Source organism: Haliotis rufescens, unplaced genomic scaffold (genome assembly GCF_023055435.1).
Source record: "Haliotis rufescens isolate VD_foot unplaced genomic scaffold, xgHalRufe1.0.p SCAF_5, whole genome shotgun sequence".
Classification (NCBI taxonomy): Eukaryota; Metazoa; Mollusca; class Gastropoda; order Lepetellida; family Haliotidae; genus Haliotis; species Haliotis rufescens.
The window spans coordinates 21,479,977-21,499,622 of record NW_025964223.1 but is presented as its reverse complement, the minus strand read 5'-3'; the positions used below and the strand labels follow the sequence as shown (position 1 = coordinate 21,499,622).

Here is a 19,646-nt window from a genome sequence, read left to right as displayed (position 1 = left end):
AATGTTGTATTTATATTAGCAGAGAAACGTCTGTTATGTGTAACATACATGTTATAATTGAATCAGTTTTATTGATTCTGAAGGTCATAGTTTGTTTTTTTTATCCTGAGGAACACAATGTGAATCTTTTTTGAGTTCATTGTAATCTTTACGAGCAAAGGATGCAATATTTTATATTAAAACTATGGAACAGAAATATGATCTCAGGGTACTGGAAATGCATGCTATGTAATATAATTGTTATGACTAATATCAAAGAAACAACTGTAACAATTTCTCTGGAAGGTTATCAAGGCGTTGGTGAAGTGAAATTATGTTTAATGTCACATTCAATATTTTTACCTGCATGTGTTTGTGTGTGTAGGCTGGACTAATGCCTCATTTACAGTGCTAACCCACAGACATATCATTAACAGGAATACCCCTGCCCAACCAGTTCTTGTTATATCACCTTATGCCAAGTGCCATGCAGGGTAACAACAAGTACCATCTTTTAACATGTTTATATATGATGCGGCCAGGGTTTGAACCACCAACCTTCCGCTCTCCAAGCAGATACTCTATCTACTAGGTCATGGAGGTGGTTTGGAAAGTCCTCAAATTTAAAAGATTCACAAAGCGTTTGTTATAGAAATATCACATTTCATTTCATCAAAAGTATTTTATATTTTGTCCTGCAAAGACATACATATTTATGCAATATTTCAGAATATCACGGTGGGTGACACCATAAATGGGCTTTATACACTCATTGTAACCACTAGGCTACCCCACCACCCCCTACTAAAAAGGAGAGTGCATAGTTGGAAAAAGACATGTAAGTGATTCAGAGATTGTGAAACCATTTATTGACAATGATACCAATGTGAATATTGTTGGTTTTCATACTGGAATACACCACATTTAGGACAGAATACTGAAATGTTAGTGCATTAAAAATCAGAGTCCCATGAAACTTACTGAACTTTTGATGCAAGTGCAACAAGCACATCAGTCACTATAAGCGTGCAAGAGGTCTCATGTTTTATCACATACTCAAGGTGCAGTGAACGTTGCAAGTCATGCCTGGACTTAATTGCTAAGGCTCAACAGAACATTGCCATTGGTCATTTGGAGGCTCTCAGTCAGCCATGGTGTGAACGTGAATGTTTCACAGAGCACCATAGGACGCCTTGGCACCATCACCCGGTACAAGGAACAACACGTAACCTGCCCCATTCTGGAACCAAGGGTGGGCACACCTTCCCAGGACCTGTCCACTTTGGTGACCTGCCAAACTGCTCCTCAGTCCAATCTGCCACTAAAGCAAGTCTGTGCAGAATGTCTGACCGCACCATCAGGTATTATTTGAGAGAAGGAGCTCACAGACCATTACATGTTGTTCTGGCATTTCACCGACGTCAACTTTTACTTCAGGATGGCCTCGACAGTGGAGGAGGACTGATGTTTTCAGTGATAAATCAAGATTTCTCCCATGACGTCCAGAGCATGGGTATACAGGCCACGTATGATTGTTTGGCGCCAAGCTGTGTTCAACAGGTGGACAGATTTGATGGTGACAGCGTCATGACGTGGGCCATCAGACATCCCCTGTCCACGTCCCAGGCAGTTAACAACTGTTTGTTACCGCAACAAGATCATTCAGCCATATGTCCTTCCATTCATGAACATCATGTTTCAACAGGACAAGGTTCGACCACTGTTGATTCACAACTGATTTCCTAGCACAGAACAACATTCCTGTTCCGTGGCCATGCAGATCACCAGGTCTGAACCCAAATGAACATGTGGCTGACAAAATTGATAGGCGTGTGTGATGACATAGCACTGAGCCTCAAACATTGTAGGTCAAACAAACATTGTTGGGCTTGCAACCAGAGTGGAATAACATCCCCAGACAACTCATGCGGACTCATGATTCCATGGGTTGGTGGTATCAGGCTGTCACTGATTCCAGCCGAGTTCATACACGATATGACCGCCTCCATGGTCTAGTGGTAGAGCGTGCATCCGGAGAGCGGTAGGTACAGGGTTCGATCCCCGGACACATCATACCAAAAGATGTTAAAAGATGGTACTTTTTACCCTGTCTGGCGCTCCACATTAAGGGGCTAAAACAAGGACTGGTAAGCTTGGAGTCAGTATACTGTGATTGAGTGGGATATTCATGTTAAACTGCGGCATGGTATCTCAGTGAGTTAGCACTATAAATTGGCATCAGTCTGGTCTAGTACAAGCAGCCACACAAACACACACACGTACATGCATGTTGCTATATAAGTGTAATTATCTTGGACGCGACGTTAAACCCCATTTCACCACCTGATACACGATATTGAAGTGCTGTGTCTTGACTGCTGTTACCCAGTGACACTGCACACTTTGTAATACTAAATGAAGTCTTCAAACAATGACAATCAACACATTGATACATCATTGTAACCAAATGAGTAGCTCTTTATATAAAACTATTGTTGAATTCAAATATGCTCTGTTTTTGAGTAGAATATATGACATGGTTGCTGTATATTAACATTGTATAAACTATTTACACAAGAACAATATTCGAATGGTGCTCATTCTTAACCAATAAAACCCCTTAATCATAAAAATGTAGATAGTATTAATAAATAAATCAGCACTCATTTCATTGCTGTGAACAATAATATAAATAACATGATACCACTAAATTTACAAATCCTACATAAACAAGACAATGAAAGAGATGACATTAATCAACACATGCAACCAGTGAGTATGTTTCTTCAGGAGGAGATCGAGCTTTTGATTCCACTTGTCAACTTGTTTTCCAACAAGGGACAAAATACCTTAATAGAAACATAATTTTCAAAGTTAATCTGTGTAGAGAAAACATTTGTAGCAGATGGTGTCCACGCACGTGATTCAGTCGGCATCGAAGCGAAACAATCTCAGATGGAGGGGGACTCCTGTGCAAGTCACATCGGAATTTTCTCAGTACCATTAGTTTTCTTGGAGGAATGTCTTCAATAAGGCCAGTCCTGCCTTTACTATGTATTGCACAAATACCTGTATGGGAGAAAGTGGGGAAGACATCTTTGCTTCTGTGACATTAGTTGACATCTGGGAGGAATTTTATTAGAAGATGGTACTGCTTCTGAGACAACAGCTGAGGTAAGGGAAGGAGGTTACAGGAGACTATGTTGCTATGACAACAGTTCTATGCTGATGTCAAGCAGGTAACAGGAGGAGACTATGTTGCTATGACGACACTTCTATGTTCATGTCAGACAGCAGGTCACAGGAGGAGATTATGTTGCTATGACGACAGTTCTATGCTGATGTCAGGCAGATAACAGGAGGAGACTGTTGCTATGACGACATTTCTATGTTGATGTCAGGCAGCAGGTCACAGGAGATTATGCTGCTATGATGACAGTTTCATGTTGATGTCAGGCAGGTAACAGGAGGATATTATGTTGCTATGACGACAGTTCTATGTTGATGTCAGGCAGCAGGTAACAGGAGGAAATTATGTTGCTATGACGACAGTTCTATGTTGATGTCAGGCAGCAGGTCACAGGAGGAAATTATGTTGCTATGACGACAGTTCTATGTTGATGTCAGGTAGAAGGTTACAGGAGGAGATAATGTTGATCTTGTCTTCCAAGCGGAACAGGTCATTGGTCATCAGCCTCATGTTGTGAGACACATCCTATACAGAAAAACAGACAACACAATACTCTGCATGATGTGGGGGACAATTAAAGCCAGTCTTGCATTACACTAAGTATGGTGAACTTTTCATAACTCTTCCTGGGAAGTCCACTGTGGTCTATGGCCTAGTGAAAGGGATTACAAGCATTGTCAAACTACTCAAAATGGTGTATCATTTGGTTTAAAATAAATTGTTTTGTATACATCAGAGACTCTTTGTAAAACATAACAAGTGTATTTTTTAAGTGAGTGAGTGAGTGAATATGGTTTTACGCCGCTTTTAGCAATATATCACAGCGGGGGACACCAGAAATGGGCTTCACACATTGTACCCATGTCGGGAATCAAACCCAGGTCTTCGGTGTGACGAGCGAACGCTTTAACCACTAGGCTACCCAACTGCCCCGTATTTTTTAAGATGCCTGTAATTCTAGCATTAATATTAGACATTTGGTTTCTATAATGAGAGGGTGACATCTTATGTGGCTAGAAGCCTGGCGCTAAGATCGGCGTACAAAGCAGAATCTAACACAATATCAGGTCAACTCAAGGGCCTAGCACACACTTGGCTGCAAATATTTTCATAGAATATATTTTGCATTTGAACACAATGCTTACCATAACAACAGATAACTTTAATTTTGATCCCATATGACTGCCTCACATCAAGTTTTTTTTTGTTACTATGGCAATAGTACTGCTCTAGTCAGATTAGGTGATAAACATGCGTTTTCAGATTTGTAGGTTTTAAACAGAGGTTTCAAATAGTTACATGTCCGGGCACCAAATACTCAATAAACTTGATAAACCCTCAAAACAGGACTGTGTGCTGCAATATGTTTGGTTGAAAAATGTTGTTGAATTGAATTAAAATCCTTGAATCGTTTGGACTTTTCTTGATAAATATATATATACATTCTTCTGTCCCAAATTTGAAAAACATGTCATTCGGCTTGGCATGGATTTCACGTTGCCCTGTGATTTAATTACAACTTTAATCAATATATATCAAAACAACGTTTTAGTTTTTTTCCCACAATCTGCATACCAGGCGTGGTCCGTTATCATCATCAATTGTAGCATGACATCATAGCATTCAAGTCATGTCTGCCTCACACAGAGAGCGAGTGCTTCAGAAAATGACTTTTGTTTTTTTCATGTCAATGACCATTATGTGTGTTCAATGTATTTTACAATATAAATTTCCATTTTCTGACATGATATCAACCAGGGTATGAAACTCCCCAAAATTTCAGCCAGACCACAGGACTGGCTAGCTGAAATGCTTGCCAGCCCTGACCAAAACCTGCTTGCCCACTATAATCATGTTTCTCAGGATAAGCTAACAGGGTTTCTTTTTGGTTACATTTTATCATTCATCTTTACATGTGAATTAATGCTTATCATCGGGAAATATTTAGAATATTTTCACATATGAAATATAACCTGACCGTCGGGCAGGGGGATTTGAAAATCTGGCAGCCCGAGTTGAAATCAACCCGTCTCGGACTGTCGGGCAGGCAGGTATTTCAAACACTGTATCAACTGAATGTGTCTGTCAAGTTCTGGATCCTGCAGATGGCTCTGATCATACCACAACATAAATTCAAAATCGTTTCCTATCAACCCTAGTCTCTTCAAACAAATTGTATTTGGAATCAAAATGTATAAAAAGTTCACAATATTTTGTTACTTCTATTGATAATGAAGGTTATGTTTCTTCTATCTAATAACCTTAAGGGCAACAGACTTCCACACCCCCCTCACCTGTATAGCAACATGGGACTTGAGCAGCTGCTGAGTGGTGTTGTTGATGTGCTTGGCGGCGGACAGGTAGGCGTGGCTCCCAAGACTCACCAGGTGGCCATGGAACTGAAGATTTCTCTCTCCTACAAACACCATGGAGTGAGTGAGTGTGAGTGAGTGAGTGAGTGAGTGAGCGAGTGAGTGCAGCATTAGAAATTGGCACTAGTCCTGTAGTCCTTACCAAACTGCCCAATAGTAAAGGTATCCTAAGGAATAGTACATATTGGCCCATTTTAAGGGTTTTGCTATATGTTATCATTATAAGGACTAGTGGACAAAAGCTGTAAGTTGCTAACCCTGGAGTGAGTGAGTGAGTGAGTGAGTGAGTGAGTGAGTGAGTGAGTGAATTTTATTGTAAATTTTCAACAGTGTTCTAGTTATATCACAGCGTGTCATCTTGATGTGGGAGGAAAGCCTGAAGTGATGCAAGTCTCAGATGTTTACCACGGGTGAAACCCATAGGCAAGGGTATGGTCCTGACAACCTAGAAACAAATTTTGGGCGAACCAGCATTCGAGCCCATGATCACAGGTTTCTGTTGTGTCCAAGGGATGCAACTCTGACAGTTAATAGACGAGTGGGCCACCATGCCCCAACATACTATACGGACCATGTTTATACCGTAAATTGCAATGAAAATGAAAGATTGTCTGTATTTCTTGTGTGTGTTCCTCATGATTGTAGTCTCATGCTAGTTGCTTCTAGTCCGGTTTGAATGACACAGCCCCCAAAATAATATTCCTTCATGATTGTAACAAGTTTCAATATCACAAATGCTTGACTCCCATCATTGTGTAAAGTCTGAAATACAACTGTCATTGTATGGTTTTGCCATCGTTTTCACAGACAGGATGGCCAAATACCTGGCACACTAACAAACTACTGTTGGCAGTGTCAAGTATTGTGCAATGGATGGAAATATGTATGTTTTCGGTTCTCATTTTCACTTGTAATTAGTGTTTGGTGTAACATTTATTAAAGAATACATTTAATTGAGTGAGTGAGTTGAGTTTAACGCCGCTTTTAACATTATTCCAGTTGTATCATGGCGTGTCAGCTTAATGTGGGAGGAAAGCCCGAAGTGATGCAGGTCTCAGACATTAACCACTTCGGTGAAACTCACGAGCACGGGTATGGTGCTGACAAACCTAGAAACATAATCGGGGCGAACCAGGATTCGAACCCACAATCATAGGTTTCTGGCGTGCCCAAGGGACGCAACTCTGCACAGCGAATCGCGGCGCCTTAGAAGACTGGGCCACCCGTGCCCCCGAATACATTTAAGGTTAGAATCGATACTTTTTACTTAGTGCGCGATTGTGATCGATACTTGTATTGAGAAGAAACATTCATGATCCACAGATGCATCAGTGTATTGTCACCCGACTTATAAACGACCGGGCTCAAAAATGTCCTAACGTCCAACTTACTGAGCTTCCTGTGCAGCAGCCTGAAACAACAACATAAATATCATGTCAACTAAATAAAGAAAACACCTCCATATCTGATCCACAAATACAACATAAAGGTTTGTTGGTTGGTTTGGTTTATTTTGCAGTGAGCAACATTCCAGCCATATCACCATGGCTTAAAAATAAATTGTATTTGGGCTTGGCAAACAATTGGCTAATTGATCAGTGTCCAATACAATCAGGGTACAATGACAGGTACGGTTCTGACAAACCTATAGACCTAGAAATTAATCAAGCATCCCCTGACAAAATAATGAACAGTGATATACCCGTTTAAAAAAACAAGTTTCATGATACTCATTCATAGAATGGCTGTTGATCTCGAGTATAGTCATGACAATAACTGACTGTGTCACCCAAACAAAAAGACATGTGAACGTGAAGCATGATACCCTTGAGTTTTGAGAAAAGCACTTTGATATTGATGCAAGTAAGGGTATATAAAGTGGCAATTAAATTGACTGCTTAGTCATCACATGTGACCATGGCACGCAGGAAGGCTGTCACAGGCACTCCGTTGGCAGATTGTTGGCATGAATGACACAGGTATGTCATACAGAGTCATTGGACGTCAACTTGGCAATAACCATACTGACATCAGCAGACTCGTAAGAAAACACCGACAGACACTAAAGTACAGGACTGTGACCAGGGCCACCCTGAAAGCCAACAGTACGGGAAGACAGGCCAGTGCTGTAGCCAGCAGGGGGGGGGCCTCTAGTGCGTCTTGTGGGGCAAAAACCCTTTGCTATGAGGAAAGCTCTGAAAGCACAATGGCTTCCCTGCAGGCATGTCAACCAGAACTGTCTGAAACCAGCTAAAATCATTTGGGTTGAAGTCACGAAGAGTCATCACACGTTCCTTGTTTAACTGCTCATATCAGAAACTTTGATTGGCTCGGTGTATGGCTCGACGTCATTGGAATCTGAGGACGTGTTGGATCCATTGGTCTGATGAAAGCAGATTCTTGCTGCACGTCACAAATGGGTGAATGCGGGTTTGGAGACACAGAAACACTGTGCATTGTACCAACAGTCCCGTATGGCGGAGGCTGTGTCATGGTGTAGAGAGCAATATCTCACGACCTTAAACTGGCCATGGTAACAGTACGAGGCAATCTCAAGGGCGATCGTTACATCCAGGACATCATCAATCCTGCTGCCACATTCTGACAATCATGCACTTGCCACTCGACCTGTGTTTATGGACAACAATGATAGACCCACTGTTTTCGTGCTGTGACTACATTTATGCAAGGACACGCTATTGACACTTTGCTTTGCCTTGGTCTGCTGTGAGTCCAGATTCGAATCCATTGTAACATGCTTGGGATATTCTTGGATGTCTGCTGCTGGCAATGGATCCACCAGTACAGAATGTGGCAGCCCTAGAGGCTGCTTTGCATTGAGAGGGCAGCAGGTACCTCTTGGCCATTTCAGAAGACCCAATCGAAGAATGAGGAGAAGGTTAGAATCTGTCATCCAAACACAGCGCTATTACACTCACTACTGATTTTCAATATTGTGATTATCTTTGTAAGAAAACAAAGGACATTTTTGGACAGTTATGGTCGCTCATACCTGATCATGGAACTTCCCAGATCCATTGTTTTCGTGGTTATCAATTATTCTCAGTAACAGTACTATCACAACTGTGTTCTTACTGCAAATGAAATATTGAACATTTGCATCATTCATTGTGTTTTCATTCATCAAAGGTCTCATTTTTTAAAATTGTCCACCACAGCTTAGATGTGACATGAATGATGCCTTGTTGTTGTACAGATATGGTCTCAAAACCAGGGTGTGTGTAATTAATTTCTAGGTGTATAGAAACATAATCGGAACCAACCTGGATTCAAACCCACAATCACAGGTTTCTAGCGTGTTCAAGGGATGCAACTCTGCACACAAAAATGTGCCTTAGACGACTGCGCTTATTCTGACCCGATATCCCCATGGGGCACTAAATACACAATTAACTAATAGCAGCTCAAGCAAGTCCATGTGTCTTACGTGTCATATTTTGGTTTGCTTGTCACCATGCGGGTTGTGGTGAGGATCGGAAGCTGGGTTGGGTCACTGCCTTGGAGGTCCTCCCCTCGATTTCTGTCAACTGATAAATGAAATCTGTTTCATAGTCTGGCTGGTAGTGGAACCACTTGTCACCTTGCAGACTTAAATTGAACATGTATGTAACCGTGGTTACCACTACCAAAACAAGAGTCATCAAGGAGATGACATATTCCCCGGATCTGGTGCATTTGGGAAATGGAGTGTGGCTACTTCAGTGAAGTGAAGTAAAAAATAATGTCGTTCGGGATTTTTCAGTATTATAAATCATCAAAAGGTACCATTAGACTGATCTGCATAGCAAGTTTCAGAAGAAATATTTAACTGTTTAGGAGCTCGTTGGGAGATAAAAAGGTACATGTACATACCGAAAGTTATTTCAAATAAATTAATTTGGACCAGCTAAACAACTGCCATTAACCATGAGAAACAATCCAAGTCATCAGAATAACACCCAATCAGCCAAGGCTGACCATGTGACCACCTTTTTAAGTTGGCTCCCCTGATAAATATGATTCAGGGCTGTGGATACTGTGGGCCTACAGTCTGACCTGGAATCCACACAGGGCATTGGATGGATGCTCTTATAACAAGCATGGGATACTGTGGGCCTACAGTCTCACCTGGAATCCACACAGGGTTGTGGACGGATGCTCTTATAGCAAGCATGGGATACTGTGGGCCTACAGTCTGACCTGGAATCCACACAGGGCAGTGGACGGATGCTCTTATAGCGAGCATGGGATACTGTGGACCTACAGTCTCACCTGGAATCCACACAGGGCAGTGGACGGATGCTCTTATAGCAAGCATGGGATACTGTGGGCCTACAGTCTCACCTGGAATCCACACAGGGTTGTGGACAGATGACCTTATAACAAGCATGGGATACTGTGGACCTAGTCTGACCTGGAATCCACACAGGGTTGTGGACGGATGCTCTTATAGCAAGCATGGGATACTGTGGACCTAGTCGGACCTGGAATCCACACAGGGCTGTGGACGGATGACCTTATAGCAAGCATGGGATACTGTGGACCTAGTCTGACCTGGAATCCGAAAAGGGCTGTGGACTGATGCTCTTATAGCAAGCATGGGATACTGTGGACCTAGTCGGACCTGGAATCCACACAGGGCTGTGGACGGATGACCTTATAGCAAGCATGGGATACTGTGGACCTAGTCTGACCTGGAATCCACACAGGGCTGTGGACGGATGACCTTATAGCAAGCATGGGATACTGTGGACCTAGTCTGACATGGAATCCACACAGGGCTGTGGACTGATGCTCTTATAGCAAGCATGGGATACTGTGGACCTAGTCTGACCTGGAATCCACACAGGGCTGTGGACTGATGCTCTTATAGCAAGCATGGGATACTGTGGACCTACATTTTGACCCTCATCAGGAAAAGGAAGTGTGTTTATACACAATAAATATGTTTCTGCTCCCATCAGTGGTTGAAATCCATATTGCAGCTTGTTTAGTGCACAACCCAGCTGCAGCCATAAACATTATGTGACCATCATTTTTATCATCATATGCTTTTTTTGTTGTTGTTGTATTTGATTAATGCTGCATTCAGCAATATTCCAACTATATGACCGCGGCCTGTAAATAATCAAGTCTGGACCAGACAATCCAGTGATTGAAATCATGAGCTTCGATCTACACAATTTGGATACGATGACATGCATCAACCAAGTCAGGGAGCCTGACCAGCCCGATCATGTTAGTCACCTCTTACAACAAGCATAGTTGCCTCTTACAGCAAGTATGGTTTGCTGGAGACCTACTCTAACCCGGATCTTCACAGCTCCTACCATATGCAACGGGACATGGCATTACATGGTTTACAGTGAATTCACAGTATATCACTTCCCCGTTGCTGCCCGAGCTCACAGTAACCACTTCGCTATTGCTGCGGGAGATATTATTTATCAGAATTAGCTGAGTGGACCAGAGTGCTACATTTCAAGGCAGGTAACTCCTGACTCACCTTTCAAGGCAGGTAACTCCTGACTCACCTTTCAAGGCAGGTAACTCCTGACTCCCCTGAAGACTGGTGTCCACCTCTTCCTCTGATTCTGATGCCTCCCCAGATATAACTGTTCCCTGGGGAATGGCATCTGGCATCTAGAACAAAACACCAGCAGGGGACACTGAGCAATAAACATGAAAACATAATAACATGCACACATAAAAGTCAGAACAAACGAGTGCATAGTCAAAAAGAAATGCGAACATTAGTAACTTGCACTGTAACCATGGACTTATAGTGAATTGTTGTCATTATACAATACATCACGTGAGGAACCAAGGGGCTGGGTTATCATGAGGGTACCCGGTTCCTATCTACTCAGTACCCACCTGACCCAAGTACCCAAGTTACCCATCCCAGCCCTATCGTGTACATAGCCAGGGGTACCTGTGCCAAGAACCTAAACACCAGGAATTTCACATGCAATGCTGATTCGGCCTACCTTTAGAATACAGTACCACAAACTTATCAAATATATGACAATACCCTATGACGTAATTTGTAGTATTTTGTTGCCAGTCACACCGCTGAAACAATGCCCTGTGATGTCAGGGAGTCATTGAGTGTGCATAAGCTTCTCCCAGTGATCTATCATCTCTATGTGCAATTTCATTGAATATGCCCAGCGATGTTGAGAGTTTTGAATATTTGTTTACTAAATATTGCTTGCTGCGGCGCATTTTATAGCAAGCGCTAGTTTACGAAAGCACTTTTTTTTCAATATATTTTTAATTTTGTTTTTTCGTCATTCAAGTGGCTAAAATGATGATAAATGGGAACTGATATACATATATTATTCTTAACAATTCATTAATTTTTATAATTATGCACAGGAATGCAGTTTATTAGGTAATATTATATTGGCTCTGAACACATCCAAATGTCACCAGTGTTAGGGAAGGTTACCCCAAACTCTATCCTTAGCCCTTGGATCCTCATTACGATCATTAGGGTTAGGTACCGGTTCAGAGGCTATTATTGATTCTATAGCTGCTCCTAATATTCTTCACACAAAACGTCGCGAAAAAAAAGGATGAAATGATTTAGTGTCGAATATATTGGCTACTGGAAACTGTCCTGGAGCATTCACACAAGCCACTTTTACACGCGACATTTATTCAGTACTGATTCAAAGCGAACTCACCCTTGTGTCGTCACTAGCCATGCTTATAATGCCCTTGTACCTTACAATTATCCATACAATCCTTACAGTGTTCCCTAACACGCTTTTCTGTCACAAAAATCACAGACGAATGATTAAATTCCATGTCATTCATGCGTACCCACGAGTTCGACATCTGTTCTCACCATATCGGTTCATTCCTACCATGCCTATTCAGGACCCACCCGACCCAAGTACCCGAGTTACCCATCTCAGCACTATCGCGTACATAGCCAGAGGTACCTCAAGGCTGTAGTTAACTTAATTTGACAGGGGGGCAAATATTTGAACAAGTATCTCTTGTCCCCAACTTGATTAAAATAAAACTGTTTTCCATAAAAAAAATCTAGGGGGGGGTGGGGGGGGGGAGTAGCTGGCTACGGCACTGTACCTGTACCAAGAACCTGAACACCCGGAATTTTCCAAGCGATGCTGATTCTAATTGCTGGATAAGATGTAAAGAGACAATTTAAAGGTATGAAGTATATATAAACATTCATTTCCTATGAAATGCGTGGATTGCGTGGATCAAAGCCTATGATGTCAATCACTGGATCGTCTTGTCCAGACTCGATTATTTACATACCGCCGTCATATTGCTGAGTGCGGCGTTAAACAACAAACAAACACACAAATAAACAAAACGTGAGTTTCCACTTTAGAAAGAATATCCTGTAACTATCAGGTAACTTCTCATCTGTCAAGTAATCATTGTTTGAATAAAGTACATTTCTAGCATATATTTAAGTACCATGTCTTCATCGTCAGACTCGGATGCCTCTCCCTGAACGACTGTTTTATAATGTCCCTTCTCCATCATGTGCTTAGATCTGTTCTGGTGCCCCGCCTCTTACACTGAGTTGTGTCCCTTTGTTTCATTCATAATTCGTTTTAGGTATTTTCAAATAATGGGGACTCGTGTAATATTTTCATACATATATGTATACGCGCAGGTTTATTTGGTGTTATGTTGTATATAGTAACGAGTAGACACAGTGCTGTTGAATACTTTCTAAAGTGGGAGAATTTTGAAATATTTTGAATCATATTTCGTTTTTTCTTAACATCCTTCCCCGATAGATGGCGTAGGAATGTCACATCCGGTTTCAAAACAAGTGCTTCAGAAATTTGCGATATTTAAACGTTTGGTGTGTCTCTTGTCATGTCTGATAGTTCATCTGAAGACGAAAGGGTTGAATATGAACGAAGAAAAAGAAAGAAACATAGGTCAAGATCGCAAAGTCCCCGTGAAAACCGAGTAAGACAATTAATTATGTCTTTACCATTTGTTTACTTGTATGAAACAATGTTGACACTAAAAATGTAAAATTAGGATCAATATTTGATTAAACTTAGTGAAATTGGCCAAAGGTTTTATGGGTATTAATTAGGGCTGGGACGAGGTACTAACGGATACTCGACACACTGTTAGTGTTACCTGACCCTACGCGGGTACCCGATGTAGATCTGTGTCAACATTGGGAGTTGTTTTACTTGATGTTTGTTTGTTGTTTACCCCGTAGTCAGCTATATTCCAGCTGTATGACGGCCATCTGTAAATAATATATCGAGTCTGGACCAGACAATTCAGTGATTGACATCATGAGCATAGATCTACACATTAAAAATACGATGACATACATCAATTAAGTCAGTGAGGCTTACGACCCGATCTTGTTAGTCACCTCTTAGGACAAACATAGTCACCTCATACAGCAAGCATGGTTTGCTGAACATGCTGAAGACCTATTCTAACCCAGATAGTCATCGGTCTGTTTTGCTGGACCCTTGCGAAAATTATGTTTAGATAAGTGTATAAAAAACAATATATCACATGATTAACCACGGGTCTACTTAGTCCTATGGCAACCTGTGCCCTATTCTGTACCCACCCAACCCATGTTACCTGTCCCAGCCCTAGTATTAATGTTATCAATATGGCTTTAATCTATTTCAATTTCTAAAAGATTTCAGGCCTCATGTAAAATGAACAAAAAATGATTAAGTTGTTCAAAGATCACTGTCAATAGTACAAAAGAATTAGACTTTGTGACATAATTTATTCCTGAAAAAATGCTTCAAGTAATAGTAGTGTAGGTCTATATCTGTGAAAAAGTGTATTTAGTTGTGGTTTTGATTGTGATAGCAGGAGTATGTTAGTCATCTGTTACAGCAGTAAACGAGCACTAGTTATTCCATATTTTGCCCATGGCAAGGTATTGGTTTATTAGATTAACTGATTAGCCTAGCTAAGCTTCAAGAAGGCAAAGCATGTTAGATCCTCTGCGTAACCCTAATTGATATCTGAAGTGTGCCTGGGGAATCCAGTTCTCCTGTTACAGCTACATATAGTAATATTTCATCTCAATGTCGACAAGCAGTGGAGACAGTGCAATATAAATCAATACTATCCTGTAATCTGATGTCATATATGTTATGCAGTCAACAGCTTGCATTGCACATGCCTTAACAAATATCTAATGTTGGAAATATTAAAGAGTCTGAGCCATGAATGCATGTGTCAAATATATTGTTAATAGGCCTATATATATTTGGATACCAGTGAAAATGTAGCAGGCCCAAAGTGGACCATCTGAATTGGTCAAAGCAGACAACTGTTAGTCTTTATGGACCTGGGAAATAGCCTATTGAAAACAAAGACTAAGAGTATATGGAAAGAACATGTCTGTTCATTCGTAGGTGACCCATGAAGATCCGGATAGAGAATATGTCTTCAGCAAACCATAGCTTTTGCTTGTCATAAGAGCGACAAACGGGTTTGGGTGGTCTGGCTCGGTGACTTGGTTGATGCGTATCATCGTTATCTAGCTGCGTGGATCGATGCTCAAGATGTCGGGTCCAGACTTGATTATTTACAGACCGCCATCATAAAGCTGGAATATTGGAGTGCAGCCTTAAACAAACAAACAAACATTTGTCAGAGCTTAGATCTCTTATGGACTTATCAACATGATCAAAACCTTTCAGGAAAAAAAATCATGATTATGGAGATTAAGCCTTTACTACTTTGATTATCGAAATGACTTTCAATTAATCGCTTCATATTAGCATGATAATTAGCAAGAATTATAGTTTTGGCCAAAAAGCAAAAGTGATAACCAGACACCCTAATTTATGTTGCTGACCATAATTCACCCTTTTCAGTCAGGGTCAAATGTTGAATATGTTGTTCAATGCAGTTGATTCATATTTATGTGTATGTTTCTTTCTGTTTCAGGGGAAACACAAGAAACACAAAAAGCACAAGCGTCATAGTGACAGTGATGAAGATGATAGGCGAGATGCAAGAAATGAACGTGACAGAAATGACCACAGAAGACACCGGCCTGATAAGTATGATCCACATAAGAAAATCAAACAGGAGCCAGATGATGACTTAAGAAATCAGAGACGAGAGCGCGAACGGAATGACGATCGCAGACGAAAAGCACGAAGACAACGGGAAAGAGAAAATAATGACGATGATCAGTTTCAGTTTGGACAAGGTCGCAATCTTGGACCAGAGCCACCTGTGAAGACGGAGCCCAAGGAAAAGGAGAAACCCAACTTTGAAGTGTCTGGAAAGTTGGCTGAAGATACAAACACATACAGGGGTGTTGTAATAAAATATAATGAACCACCCGAGGCCAGGAAGCCTCGTCGAAAATGGAGATTGTACCCCTTTAAAGGAGACCAAGCCCTTCCCATGTTGCATCTCCACAGACAAAGTGCTTTCCTACTAGGAAGAGACAGACGAGTGGCGGATATACCAGTCGACCACCCCTCATGTTCAAAACAACATGCAGCTCTTCAGTTCCGACTTGTTGAAGGTCGGCGTGACAACGGAGCCATGTGCAGACAGGTGAAGCCATATGTGATAGATCTGGGCTCTGCCAATGGTACTTTTGTCAACAATAAACAAATAGAGGCACAAAGATATGTAGAACTTTTGGAGAAGGATGTGCTGAAATTTGGTTTCAGCACAAGGGAGTATGTTCTCCTTCATGAGAAAGCCGATACCTCTGAGCTACATGATGAGGATGAGGAAGATAGTTCATAGAAACATGTGTCAGTGTTCGAAATTAACATGAACGTCAAGGGGTCCTTGTCATAACCATTGGGTCCCTAGATTCAAATACCACAGGGAAAGACCTCTAGGACCCCAGGACCTCACTTAATTTCAAACACTGCGTCATGATAGCCAGGCTATCTTGTATGCCTTCATTTCATTGGTATCAAAGTGTATAGTGTATATGATTTTCATTTCTCATGGAATCCATTAGTTTGGACAAATTATATATATATGTGGAGATGAATTGTTGATGCAGTGTACAATTGCCAGGTGTAGGGAAAGATAAATTCCTCGTCAGTTTTGTACATGAAATACATGGAATGGGAACAAATAAAACTGCAGTTGAGCAGATTCTAGTACCTGGATACCTGCAGTATATAAATGTATAAGCCTTGATAGTATTTGTAGGACAGAAACTACCAGTGTAACCATGGTAACCAATTGCCAGGTGTAGGGAAAGATAAATTCCTCGTCAGTTTTGTACATGGAATGGGAACAAATAAAACTGCAGTTGAGCAGATTCTAGTACCTGGATACCTGCAGTATATAAATGTATAAGCCTGGATAGTATTTGTAGGACAGAAACTACCAGTGTAACCATGGTTACTACTGTTAGCACCAGCCAGAACATACTTGCCTGGTGTTAACAGTTGGATCTAGTCCCCAGGACTATGATTTCCAGACTTTGGTGTGATGATTAGTGTCAAATGTTATTTTTCAGGCTAGTGCTCAGTATTAATAGACCTTCAAGGTTAATTCCTGTCTCCATTTCTGTAAGGGACGGTGAGGTAGCCTAGTGGTTATAGCGTTCCCTCGTCACACTGAAGACCCGGGTTTGATTCTTCACATGGGCACAGTGCGAAGCCCTTTTCTGAACCCCCGCTGCGATATTGCTGGAATATTGCTAAAAGCGGCTTAAAACCATACTCACTCTTTCCCTCCCTTTTCTGTATACAACAAATGACATGTTGCGATATAAAATGTTCTGGTTATGGTACTTTCTTAAAACGCATGCTGGTAATGAGTATTGTTCTGGTAACCATAGTGACAGTAACACTTGGCAACTGTATAAATCATTTAATGTTCAGGGTATGAGGAATTAGATTGTTACATTTTGAAAAGACAGTAAGTCAATGGCCCAGAGAATGGACAGATATCTGAAACCCTGTGGACGGAAGGGAAGAACTTAAATGAAAAAGATTCAGAGTTTTGTTTTTGTTCAAGAAGTTATCTGATGATATTGCATGCGTGCAGTGTTAGTTTAGCTTTTGTAACCATGGTAAACTATTTGTGTATGGTGAATGTTTTCATTCAGCAGGATAAGAATACATGTTCTGTGCTTTTTGGATTTCTTTAACCATTTCTTAATTTTAGGGTCAACACAGCAAACAATAACTTCTTGCCTTTCAGCAATTTTTCTTTGTTATACAAACTTGATTTTGAAGAAATTGTTTTCTTGTGGTCCAACATCAACGTGTCCGAGAAGGGTGCATACATGTTGGTCTCCTTTCTAGGCTATGTCAAGTTGGTATAAGACTTAAAAGGGTGATGTGGTTCCAATTACCCAACTGACCCTAATTTAAGGTACTGACTCTTTTTCAATGGTATTCCCTGTTTCCGATCAAACCAATCTCTTTAAAATCATATCTTTGTTCTCGCTACCGCATTACACGTCGTGTCAGAACGACCTTTTTCGAACTTGGACCAACCAATGATATGACTAACAAGTAGTCGACATACGCCAGTCAGAAAGCAGTTTTCTCAAGCTATATGGCAATCATTTCAAACTGGCGACTTCCACTCAAGACCACACTTTGAAAAATATATTGACAAAGTTCTCGATGAAACTGAACTATGGAACCTTCTGGAATGTCTAAGAGATCGCCTAGATTGTATGACAGTACTTCCATGGGCTATGCAACGTCTCTTCCGTTCAAATGTTTATCCCAGTTAGCAAGAGACAATGATTTTGACGGAATCAGTTGTACACACCGAAACTGTTGTTCGGAGTACCCATGTTAACCTTTTTGAAGTTGCCTGATCAGAAAACACATTCCGACTGTCACTTTCCTGAGCTGGTAAGCGACACTCTGACTGGTCGGACGAAAGGTAGTTCTGCATGACTTGTAATGGGATGATCTCTGATCTTAGCGAGTAGCGAGTAAGATCTTATATCAAACAACATGGTGAACAGAGAACACTCATGGAAATGTATTCCAAACACTGCTAAACTTTACAAAATGTAAGAAACAGAAGTGAAAAAAGCCTGCCTACCCTTTTTATAAATTTTGTGTAATCAGAATGGTATTTTTTATTAGACCTCAGATACAGGTTCTCCTGAACAGATGACCCGTGTGGAAAATGTTGTATATATAAGATCATCAGATATTTATCATACATTTTTCATGTTTTCATGCTTTGTATACATTATCCATGATCAAGCCTACTTTTGTCATCATGTATTTCATATTTATGTAACCATGTGTCTTGTTAAATGAAGATTAATATGTCCCTTCATATTATCGTTATAGAAGAAATATGCCAAAGATTTCAGGATTATGAAGAAGGCTGATATGTATTTTGATTAAGAACTTGAAGAATAAAACAACATTTTCTGAACTCTGTTCAAACCAGAAATTACTTATATTTGGGTAAAAAAGGAAATAATTTTTGGAGCTGTTCCAAACCTTTGTTTCAACATGCCAACACTTAATGTGATGTTGCTATGACCACAGGAGTTCCACCAATCTGGAGAGCCATGCTTCATGGTACTGGCGATATACCTGTGATTTTCTGTTATTGCACTTACTATGTACATTTCAAGGTTAGAAATTGCTGCTTGTCTGAAAATTATTCAGTTTTGTTATCCTATTTGGCATATTTTTATGTAGCTAGCCAAAGTGTGAATTTAATCATCGTGACTAATTTTGAATATTTTACATGTCCTGAAATGAGAATGCGTAATTCAGCTTCTACTCAAAATCAGAAAAGATTTTTTTGTGTGCTCATGTCCTTCTCTAAACACATCAAATGAGATTTGAACCCCTACAATGACATAGTTGTGTTTGCTTATCTCTACCTAAATATCCAGGACTAAATTTGATTTTTGTAGCCGTATTGCTAAATATTACAAAAAATCGAATATGCATTTTCAAAGTGCCTCAGTTTAGATAACAGCTTATCTGGAGCACCGACTCATAAGAAACATAACAGTAAAGTTTTCATCTCGTTATGCAATGACATGGGAGTTTTACGTTGCCAGTGGAGGCTGGTTAGCCCAATAATTTGAGGCGCCATGATTTTCTGTGCAGAGTTGCATCCCT

General features: G+C 40.7%; 2 protein-coding genes across 2 annotated transcripts; one reads left to right on the top strand and one right to left on the bottom strand.

The window, feature by feature from the left end:
* Nucleotides 1-829: 829 nt before the first annotated feature.
* LOC124112079 (biogenesis of lysosome-related organelles complex 1 subunit 3-like) lies at nucleotides 830-13,111 on the bottom strand. Its single transcript, XM_046472021.2, has 6 exons — nucleotides 13,003-13,111; nucleotides 11,076-11,184; nucleotides 8,990-9,089; nucleotides 6,933-6,952; nucleotides 5,464-5,585; nucleotides 830-3,694 (listed from the first exon to the last, which is right to left on the bottom strand). Exons 1-6 carry the CDS (start codon nucleotides 13,069-13,071, stop codon nucleotides 3,578-3,580), a joined length of 537 nt encoding a protein of 178 aa, XP_046327977.1. The 5' UTR covers nucleotides 13,072-13,111; the 3' UTR covers nucleotides 830-3,577.
* A 231-nt stretch (nucleotides 13,112-13,342) lies between these two features.
* Nucleotides 13,343-18,953, top strand: LOC124112088 (smad nuclear interacting protein 1-like). The gene is made up of 2 exons (XM_046472032.2): nucleotides 13,343-13,509; nucleotides 15,490-18,953. The coding sequence occupies exons 1-2, from the start codon at nucleotides 13,414-13,416 to the stop codon at nucleotides 16,309-16,311; spliced, it is 918 nt and encodes a 305-aa protein (XP_046327988.1). The 5' UTR covers nucleotides 13,343-13,413; the 3' UTR covers nucleotides 16,312-18,953.
* Nucleotides 18,954-19,646: the final 693 nt, after the last annotated feature.